The 10,533-nt window shown below is 48.4% G+C and overlaps 1 protein-coding gene and 1 long non-coding RNA gene across 2 annotated transcripts in view; one reads left to right on the top strand and one right to left on the bottom strand.

Moving 5' to 3' along the window:
* Window positions 1-3,997: 3,997 nt before the first annotated feature.
* Window positions 3,998-5,794, bottom strand: LOC141078148 (uncharacterized). The gene is made up of 2 exons (XR_012227667.1): window positions 5,670-5,794; window positions 3,998-4,616 (listed from the first exon to the last, which is right to left on the bottom strand). It is a non-coding gene; the product is annotated as an uncharacterized lncRNA (long non-coding RNA).
* Window positions 4,192-10,533, top strand: part of SPMIP11 (sperm microtubule inner protein 11) — a 31,669-nt gene continuing 25,327 nt past the window's right edge. The window contains exon 1 of the mRNA XM_073564977.1: window positions 4,192-4,346. Coding sequence (XP_073421078.1) covers window positions 4,268-4,346 — 79 coding nt within the window. The 5' untranslated portion in view covers window positions 4,192-4,267. The remainder of the gene's footprint in view (window positions 4,347-10,533) is intronic.

Here is a 10,533-nt window from a genome sequence, read left to right as displayed (position 1 = left end):
CATCATCAAGAACTTCAAGGAGAGAGGTTCCCTTGTTGCCAAAAAGGCTCCAGGGTGCCCAAGAAAGACCAGCAAGCGCCAGGACCGTCTCTTAAAAGTGTTTCAGCTGCGGGATCGGGCTACCACCAGTGCAGAGCTTGCTCAGGAATGGCAGCAGGCAGGTGTGAGTGCATCTGCACGCACTGTGAGGCGGAGACTCTTGGAGCAAGGCCTGGTCTCAAGGAGGGCAGCAAAGAAGCCACTTCTCTCCAGGAAAAACATCATGGACAGACTGATATTCTGCAAGAGGTACAGGGAGTGGACTGCTGAGGACTGGGGTAAAGTCATTTTCTCTGATGAATCCCCTTTTTGATTGTTTGGGACATCTGGAAAACGGCTTATTCGGAGAAGACCAGGTGAGTGCTACCACCAGTCTTGTCTCATGCCAACTATCCTGAAACCATTCATGTGTGGGGTTGCTTCTCAGCCAAGGGAATGGGCTCTCTCTCAGTCTTGCCTAAAAACACAGCCATGAATAAAGAATGGTACCAGAATGTCCTCCAAGAGCAACTTCTCCCAACCGTCCAAGAGCAGTTTGGAGATCAACAATGCCTTTTTCAACATGATGGAGCACCTTGCCATAAAGCAAAGGTGATAACTAAATGGCTCAGGGAACAAAACATAGAGATTTTGGGACCATGGCCTGGAAACTCCCCAGATCTTAATCCCATTGAGAACTTGTGGTCAATCATCAAGAGACGGGTGGACAAACAAAAACCTTCAAATTCAGACAAAATAAAAGCATTGATTTTGCAAGAATGGACTGCTATCAGTCAGGATTTGATCCAGAAGTTGATTGAGAGCATGCCAGGGACAATTGCTGAGGTCCTGAAGAAGAAGGGTCAACACTGCAAATATTGACTTGCTGCATTAACTCATTCTAACTGTCAATATAACCTTTTGCTACTCATAATATGATTGCAGTTATATTTCTGTATGTGATAAAAATATCTGACAAGCACACATAAAAACCAGAGGCCAGCAGATCATGTGAAAATATAATATTTGTGTCATTCTCAAAACTTTTGGCCATGATTGTATATCTATTCATTGGTTTCTGTTAGAAACCCTGTCATAGGGCTCCATTATATGTCCATTTTGCAAGCCTGCGAGAAAATCTCGCCATACGGATTACATACGGATGCTTACATGCGCAAAATACGCGACCACACCTTGATTATGGATGACATACGGATCACTGTTTAGGGGCCATTCATCCGTATTACGCATGTAAAATACTGACCATATTTTGCATCGGTTAGTGTGACCCCGGCCTAACTGTGCTGCCTCATTACAGTGAATGGATCCGTCTGGGGTTTCATCTGAATCATGTAATTTGGAGTTTTAGATGAATCCCCCAATTTAAGTGCTTAGCAGGGAGCACAGGATAAATGTGATCCCAAATGGTATGGAAAATGTTTCCAACAAAAGCTTCAATTCAGTCCACAAGAAAGCAACCCCTCACTCAGGTCGGTCATCTGTCAATGGAAATATTGAAAAGTGCTATGGCTCCTTTGCCTTTAAAAAAAATCCAGCGAATTCTGCATTCCAAAATTGAAATTCCCCCTCTCTTCTGAGTCCCACAATGTGCCTAAACCACAGTTAACATCCACGTTTGGCATTTCTGTAGTGATGTGAACCTGCTTAATTTACAGGTGTATATCTCCAGAAACACGAGCTGGGCACTACAATGTATGGGCACTACCAGCGTCGGACTGGAGCACCCTGGGCCCACCAGAGAAAATCACTCTTGGAGCCCACTATGTAGCTACATAGAAATAAATACAAGACCACCAATTGTCTGGTAAACATGCTAATATCAGGGTATAATATAAGGTAGTACACGTTTTAATTATGTAGCAGGGTTTGTGGTAGTCCCCTCATAGAATATAATGCAGCCCCCTCACACAATATGATGCAGCCCCCCTCATACGGTATAATGCAGCACCCTACAAAATATAATGCAACCCCATCATAAGGTATAATGCAGTCCCTCATAGGGTATAATGCAGCCCCCCTCATATAGTATAATGCGGCCCCTCCACAGAATATAATTTAGCCCATTCAGATTATAATGCAACCCCCTCATAAGGTATAATGCAGCCCCCCATAGAATATACTGTAGCCCCCTCCAAGGGCATAAGCAGTCCCCCTACTATAGTATGATGTAGCACCCCAGAATATAATGTAGCCCCCTGAGAGAATAATGCAGCCCCCCACAGAATATAATGTAGCCCCCTCAAAGTATAACAGACCCCTCATAGTATAATGCAGCCCCCTCATAGGGTATAATGCAGCCCCCTCCACCTCCATCATTGTTCCCCTCTCCACCCCCATCATTGTCCTTATCACCGCCTCCATCATTGCCTTCTCACCCACCACCGCTATCATTGCCCTTTCCACCTCCATCATTGCTTTCTCCCCCACCACCCCATCATTGCCCATCCACCACCTCCATCATTGCCTCCTCCACACCACCAACATTGGGTTTTTTTCACCACAACCTTCATTGCTTTCTCCCCGACCACCCCATCATTGCTCATTCTAACACCTCCATCATTGCCTCCCCACCACCACCCCCATCGTCCTTTCCACCACGACAAACATTGCCTTCTCCCCCACCACCTCCATCACTGCTCTCTTCATTACCCACATCATTGCAATCTCCAATACACACATCCAGGCTAGGACTGGCCCACAGGAGAATCCTCTGGTGGGCTCTTGTGCCACAGTGGGCCACCACCCTCATATGAGCAGTACTTGGCACAATATACTTGAATCACTATGTACAGACAAAGGCAGCATCTTTTTCATTTAACAATCTACCCAGTTGTTATATAAATTTGTGATGGAGGATAACGTCACGTTTTGAATTTAGCTGAAAAGGCGGGCCCTGGAGTTGGTTACTGATGAGCCCTTGGCACTCCAGTCTGACACTGCACACATCTCCAATAGACACGCACCGCATCACACACACACAGCACCACACCATAGACACACAGCACCACTCATCTCTCCCGCATGTTCCCCGCAGCCACAGCATATCGCGACAGAATCTTCATCGCCGGCAACTTTCCCTCTGAAACAGCCACGCGCTTGAATGATGACGTCATTCAGCAGCGCTGTGTCAGACAGGAAGCGCCGGGCAGGAAGCAGGACGGCATTGGATCCCTGCAGCTCCGCTGCCAAGCTGCAGGGATCACTCCCTGCCTGCCAATTACCCACAGAGTTATCCGCCCTGCAGGGGCACTAGCTTTACATGTGGGCAGTGTTAGCCTCCGCCTGTGGCTACCACTGCCTGCTCATAAAGTGAAATGAGTATTCACTCCTCTCCACGCCCATGGGGGCGTTGGGAAACGTGATTAATTTCTCTTTAGCAGCAGGGATAGGCTCCTGTCTCCAGCTGCTGTTCCGCTGGCATAGGCGGGCCCTCCTGACTCAGGGGCCCCATAGCAGCTGGGTGTGCCTCTATTAGCGTCATGCCACTGGCTGGGGGCCACTGGAGCATTGGGGTCCCTAGCCAGCTGCTGGCCAGTATGCCTTAAGGTGTCAGGGCCTAGGCCCACCGGAGAATCCTCCGGAGGGCCAGTCCGAACCTGTTTCTGCTCATCTCTAGTCCCGGATACCGCAGACAGTCCTGGATTTGGGTCACTACACCCTGCAGTCTCGGGCGTCTGCTGAATTTCCCTCATTACCAACGCCCCTCTGACAACTCCTCCTGTCAGGGTAGAAAGAGATGGTAAATGGGTTTGGACTGGGGTGTGGCCAAAATTTGCCGCTGCGCAATGCATTGTGTGTCCCTCTTTGTATTCTTCAGAACCTTATGTGGTGACATGGATGCGGTCACTGAAAGCTACAACACGTCAGCAACATAAAAAATGGAAAATGAACAAATTATGGCTGTGGGAAGAAATGTAGGCAAAGAGGAAATTGCAAAATTGAAAAAATGGCTCAGGCGTTAATAACATTTTTATAATTTATTTTTAATTGTAGGATAAAAAGCCCTCACTGTGTCCCGCATGATAATAGCACGTTACTGTTTCGCTGTGGAGTCAGTACATTGTTCCTGGGGTCTTCACACATGAGTGTAACGTCAGTGCAGTGCCCCAGCTACGGGGGGCATCGCCTCCTCACTGCCGGCTCATACGGTCTCCTTGGTCACGGCTGCTCCGTTTACGCGTCCTGTGCGCACCATGGTAACCGGCGACGCCTCTTCGTTGGTCGGATCATGGCTTTCTTGGGGCTCACAGGCCTCGGCTACCAGGCTCCGCTCCGGGCCGCTCAGGTGGAGGGAGGTGACACCGCAGGTGAGGAGGCAGAGCCGGTCTGTCAGGGTGGTAACGACCTCCGCTCTGCCTCATACTCCGCCATACCGGTCACTGACACTCGGGGTGTAAGGAGCTGCCAGGAACGAGCGGAGTGTCTGGATCTACCCTTGTGCTGTGTGTAATCCCCGGGGGGTGAAGCTCATGCACAGCCCTGATCCCAGAGATCTGACCAACAGCGTGAGGTGGGATGAGATCTGCTGCGTTATGTGCCCCTGTTCACACTGCAGTCTTCAAGGGTAGAAGAAGATCCTGAAGAGATCAAGCACAGACAGCAAATCATGTACACACACACTATATATATACACACACATTTAGTGCAGCAATTTATTTTTATAGTTGAGTGTGTACAAAAGGTGGCAAACATGAAGCATGTGAACACGGGCTTATGGAAAGCGCGGGGTGCAGCATCGTGGGTGTCGGGGTATGTGCACACAACTTCATTTTCAGCTTTGTCTACTGAAAAAAACGTCCAGAAGAACGAACATACTGTATATGTCTCTGTGTGGAAACGACAGCTGTTCATCACATGTTCAGGCTTTTCAGCGTCTTTTAACCATTTCAGGTTTCTAAAGACGCCAAACAGTATAATTTACAACACAAGTCAATGGAAGTATGAAGAGACAGCCAGTGTGTCCATTTCATAAACCAGTAGTGGGGTTTTCATTGATCAATATAGAAAAAAAATGCTTGAAAAAAACCACAAGCGGTCAAAAGCGACTCAAAAGATGACTTAGGCCGCATTCCCACAATGAACTTTTGGTGAGTTTTTGACCCTGTGTGTTTTTGCTGCATCAAAACTGCTGCGTCTTACAGTTCTAGGAAATAGGGTGGGATTTATAGAAATCTCCTCTGCCTCTTTATAATGAGGCATAAACGGGGCTGCGGTGCGGACTTAAAATCCACAACATGTCTGTCTCTCGGGTACGCAGAGTTTCTGTGCAGATTTTCCCCATATACTTATATATTAGATGCGGAAAATCCACAGGAAAACACCGCACATGCATTTTTAATGCTTTTCCACGGTGGACACACATCACAAAAGCATGCAATCCGTAGTTAGGTATAGCAATAAAGTTTTGTCAAAGCAAAAAAAAACAGGAAGTATCAAAAATAAAGCAAGTTTAAAGCTTGACACACAAGAGACAAAAAACGCAGTGTCGAAAATGCGATAAAAACACGTTAAAGAAACACAATGAAAAACAACAACTACCTTAATTTAAATATTAGGTGCAGAAATGGTGCAGCGTCAAAAGCTCATCATGGCAATGTAGCCTTAGGACAAACACCATCATGGTTACTTACCGGTAGCCGGTTTTTCCGGAACCCATGACAGCACACCTGAGAGAGGGATCCGCCCCGCCAGGACAGGAACCTACTGAGATATAAGGGGCGGCACCTCTCCCCCGCTTCAGTTGGTTACAGAGCATTGAGAGGACTTCCCGGTTAGTACATGTTAATCCAACACCACATCACACAAAAGCACCCTACTAAACGTGCACACCCATACGGTGAAAAGGGGGGGGGGATATACGGGTGCTGTCATGGGTTCCGGAAAAACCGGCTACCGGTAAGTAACCATGGTGGTTTTCCCTTCACCCGAGACAGCACACCTGAGAGACTTTTGGAGACTTGCAGCACCCTTCTACCAAAGGTTAAGTCAGCAGAGGAGGATAGATTTCATCTATAGTGCTTAAAGAAGGAAGGTGAGGCCCAGGTAGCGGTCTTACAAATCTGTTCAATCGATACCTCTGCCTTTTCAGCCCAGGAGGTCGCCACGGCTCTGGTGGAGTGAGCCTTGATGCCGTCAGGAATCGGGATACCACTAGCTAAGTAGGCTACACTAATGGCCTCCCTAATCCATCTAGCAATAGTCCCTTTTGAAACCCCATAGCCTTTCCTGGCACCCTGAAAAGCTACAAATGGGTACTGAGACCTCCTCCTTTGGCTAGTGACAGATATGTATTCTAGCAGGGCTCTCTTAACATCCAAACTATGGAACTTTTCTTCCCCTGGATTCTTTGGGTCATCGCAGAAGGATGGGAGGTTCTCTTGACCCCGATGGAAATCTGACGCTACCTTAGGCAGATAAGCGGGGTCAGTTCTTAGCACCACCCTGTCCTGAAAAACTTGTGTGTAGGGTGGATTCAAAGAGAGCCTGCAGGTCGCTTATTCTACGGGGTGATGTAAGGGCTACTAAAATGATTGGTTTTAGGGTCAGAAATTTTATGGGGAGCTGATATAATGGCTCATATGGTTCCTTTGTAAGGGCCTCTAGTACTAGGTTTAAATCCCAGGGAGCTATCCTGGGTATTGGAGTAGGCTTAGCCCTATGACAGGATTTGATGATCTGGCTATCCATCTATTTGCTGCCAGGTTGCAGTTATAGAGAGCCCCTAACGCAGATACCTGAACCTTAAGCGTATTCACCGCTAACCCCAGCTGTAATCCTGCTTGTAAAAACTCCAAGATGGCACTAATCGGGGGTTCTTGTTCTAACGGCTTACCTAAGAACTGCAGGAATTTATTCCATGTTCTGCCATAGATATTGGTTGTCACCGGTTTCCTACTCTTTAGCAGGGTGGCCACCAACCCGGGAGAGAACCCTCTACCCCTTAAAAGCGACCTTTCAAATTCCACGCCGTCAGATGGAATCCTTTGACTTGTGCATGGAATATCGGCCCTTGAGCTAGAAGGTCCGGGATTTCTGGCAGAACCCATGGATCGGAAAGGGACATCTTTCGCAGTAGAGCAAACCAGGGCCTTTTTGGCCAAAATGGTGCTATCAGAATTACTCTGGCTCGATCGCGCCTGATCTTCTTGTTGGGACCAGAGCGACTGGGGGGAATGCATAGGCCAGCTTGAAGTCCCACTGAATGTGCAAAGAGTCCACTGCCCATGGATTTTCCCTCGGGTTTAGAGAGCAAAACTTTTGTGTTTGCCTGTTGTGCTTGTTGGCAAAGAGGTCTATTACTGGTTCCCCCCAAAACTGCGTTATTTTTTGAAAAACGGACCGATTCAGAACCCATTCTCCTTGCATCAGAGTATTGCGGCTCAGGAAATCGGCCTCTATGTTTTCTACCCCTTTTATGTGTAAAGCTGTTAAGGAGTGTAAGTGTTGCTCCGCCTTGCCCAAGATGTCGTCTGCTGCTTTCATTAGGGAGTGTGATCTTGTCCCCCTTGGTGGTTTATGTATGCCACCATCACTTTGTTGTCTGACATGATGTGGACATTGCGGCCCCTGAGTAGGGGAAAAAAGTGGGATAGGGCTTTGTTCACTGCCCACAATTCTCTCAGATTGGAGGATGCCCTCCTTTCTTGAGGTGTCCAGGACCCCTGGCCTACACGACCCCTTAGGTGTGCCCCCCACCCCAAGGAGCTTGCATTGGTTAGAATCACATCTGTTACCTGATTGTCCCAAGGTATTCCTGTGGTCAGGTTTGTACTGTCCAGCCACCAGTTGAGAGAGTCTCTGGTCTCTAATGAAAGCTCCAGACCTCCTTCTAAACGCCTTTTTAGTGATCTCTGTGCTGATAGTATCTCCCACTGGAGTTGACGGGTGTGAAATTGAGCCCATCTGACCGCCGGAATACAGGACGTCAGGGTGCCCAGTAGAGACATTGCTTTCCTCAATGTCATCTGAGGTTGGTTTCGGGCAGACAAGACCATGTTCCGTACCTTCTCTATTTTTGCCTCCGGAAGCAGACACGCCTGCTGTTCTGAGTCCAGGATAAATCCTAGGAAGGTCTGTTGCTTTAGGGGTTGTAATTTTGATTTGTTGAAATTTATTATCCACCCTAATTCTTGTAAGGTGTCGGTCACCTGGCTTAACTGCGTAGTACATTGGTTCTCTGAGTCGCCCACTATGAGAAAATCATCCAGGTAGGGTATTATGATTGTATTGTGAATCCGGAGGAAGGCTGTTACTTCCGCTTTGACCTTGGTGAAAATTCTCGGGGCTATGGATATGCCAAACGGAAGGGCCTTGAATTGGAAATGTCTCAGTACGCCTTGGATATAAAGTGCTACCCTCAAGTATTTTTGGTAATCTGGATGGATAGGGATATGATAATATGCATCCTTCAGATCGACCACAGCCATAAAGCAATCTTGATGTAGTAGCTTTATGGCCGTAGTCACTGACTCCATTTTGAAGGTCTGATTCCCTATCCACCGATTGAGTCTTCTGAGGTTTATAATTGTCTTGAACGATTGGTCCAGTTTCTTTATCAAAAAAAGTGGTGAATAGAAGCCTTTCCCTTTCTGTGTGTCTGGGACTTCGTAAAGGACCTGTTTGTCTATTAGGTTCAGAATCTCCGCTTCCAAGGCCAACTGTTCTTCGGCCGCTTTTCTGATAGGGGTAACCACGAACATGGCTTTCAGCTGGTGAACAGAGGGGATTTTCAGGCCTTCTCTTAAGACGCTTAGGATCCAGGTATTGGAGGAGATCTTTTCCCAGGCCTGGGAAAAGAGTGCCAATCTCCCCCCTCCTGGAATACTGGCGTCATTGTGGTGATTTTTTTGAGGTGGAGGTACCCCCACCAAACATAAATCCCGACTCTTTTTCTTTTGTCCTCCCATCTCCTTCTGTCGGCCGGGTGACGCCCCCTATTGAATCTTCCCCTCCGAAAGGGCTGTCTTCTCTGCTCTGTTGGGAACCTAGGGAAGCCTTTTTTCCTGTCGCTTGCCTTTTCCAGAATATCATCTAGGTTCTTCCCGAATAAGAACCGACCATCACAGGGGAGGGAGCACAGTTTAGCTTTAGACTAGGTCTCCAGGACAGCCTTTAAGCCAAAGTGCTCGTCTAGCAGCATTTGATAATCCTGCCGCCCTAGCCGACAACCTCATGGAATCACCGAGGTGTCTGCTAAAAAAGCTGCTGCTCCATGCAAGAGATACATATCCGCCAATATCTTGTCTATTGGAACCCTTGATGCTAGCTTTTCTTCCAACTGCTGCAGCCAGATCATCAGGGAGCGTGCCGTGCAGGTGCCTGCTATTGCCAGTTTTAAACCTCCCGCTGTTGCTTCCCATGCATGCCTCAGATATGAGTCTGCTTTCTTGTCTAGCGGGTCCCTAAGAACCCCTGAATCTACTAGGGGCAGGGCCGATTTCTTAGAAAACCTGGATACCGCTGCGTCTATTTTTGGGACTTTGTCCCATACTTCCGCATCTTTGTGCTCAAAGGGGTATCGCCTCTTAGAGGTGGAGGGATTTCCTCCACTCTCTCTCAATAAGCGCCTGGATCTTCTTGTTCACTGGAAAGGTCCGTTTTTTTCTCTCTTGGAGCCCCCCAAACATAACGTCTTCTAGGGTTTTTGCCGTTTTCTCTTCCTGTAGGCCCATCGTTGTTCTAATGGCCTTTAGGAGAGTATCTGTGTCTTCCACCGGAAAACACGGCTTACCCCCTGTGTCGCTGTCTGAGGAGGGCGACTGTTCTGATTGAGACGAGGCAGAAGAGGAATCTGAGGGAGAACTAGGGGGATTCTTCCTACCCTTCCTCCCTTTTTTCAATAGGGTCTTAATTGAACCCTCCATTTCCGATCTAAGGGCCGATATCAGATTAGCCTCAAAACTAGGCGCTTCTTCCGCCATAGTTCGCTGAATACAACTGGCGCAGAGGTCTTTCTGCCAGTCTCTCGCTAGGGCTTTCTTACATATAGCACAGTCCCTATTATTCTTCTTGCTTACTGCTTTTTTGGGCCTTCCCTATTGGGTCAAACATACACAGAGAAACCCTATTAACATAAATGCTAGCATTCACGAAGATCACTCACCACCTGTAATCAAGGGTACCGGACTAGGAGGCTGCGTCGGAGCACGCGAGCTGTGCTCTCTTGATCTTGAGGATTCTCCCGACCTGTGGCTGGGGCGGCTGCTGCCTGAGCGGCTTCCATGTTTGTGGCCGGAGGGCTGTGAGGGTGGCAGAGACAGGGACCTCTCCTGCTCTGACTCCATACTTGCACCGTCTGCCCTGCCGCTGCTCCTCTGTCCTGGTGAGTGCCTCCGTTCAGCTGGCTCCCCTCCCCCCTGCGACTGCCGGCCGAACGCTTCAGAAAGCCGGCCGGCGTCGCACCCGATGCCATGTTACCGTTGCCTAGTGCTGACATCAGCCGGCGCGCCCACAATCCTTTGTGCCGCCGACGTTAGAGACCGGAAGGTGCCCGCG

The sequence above is a fragment of the Dendrobates tinctorius genome, unplaced genomic scaffold (genome assembly GCF_039654945.1).
Source record: "Dendrobates tinctorius isolate UK_male_01 unplaced genomic scaffold, ASM3965494v1 ptg000513l, whole genome shotgun sequence".
NCBI classification, from domain to species: domain Eukaryota; kingdom Metazoa; phylum Chordata; class Amphibia; order Anura; family Dendrobatidae; genus Dendrobates; species Dendrobates tinctorius.
This window is presented reverse-complemented; position numbering and strand designations above follow the sequence as displayed.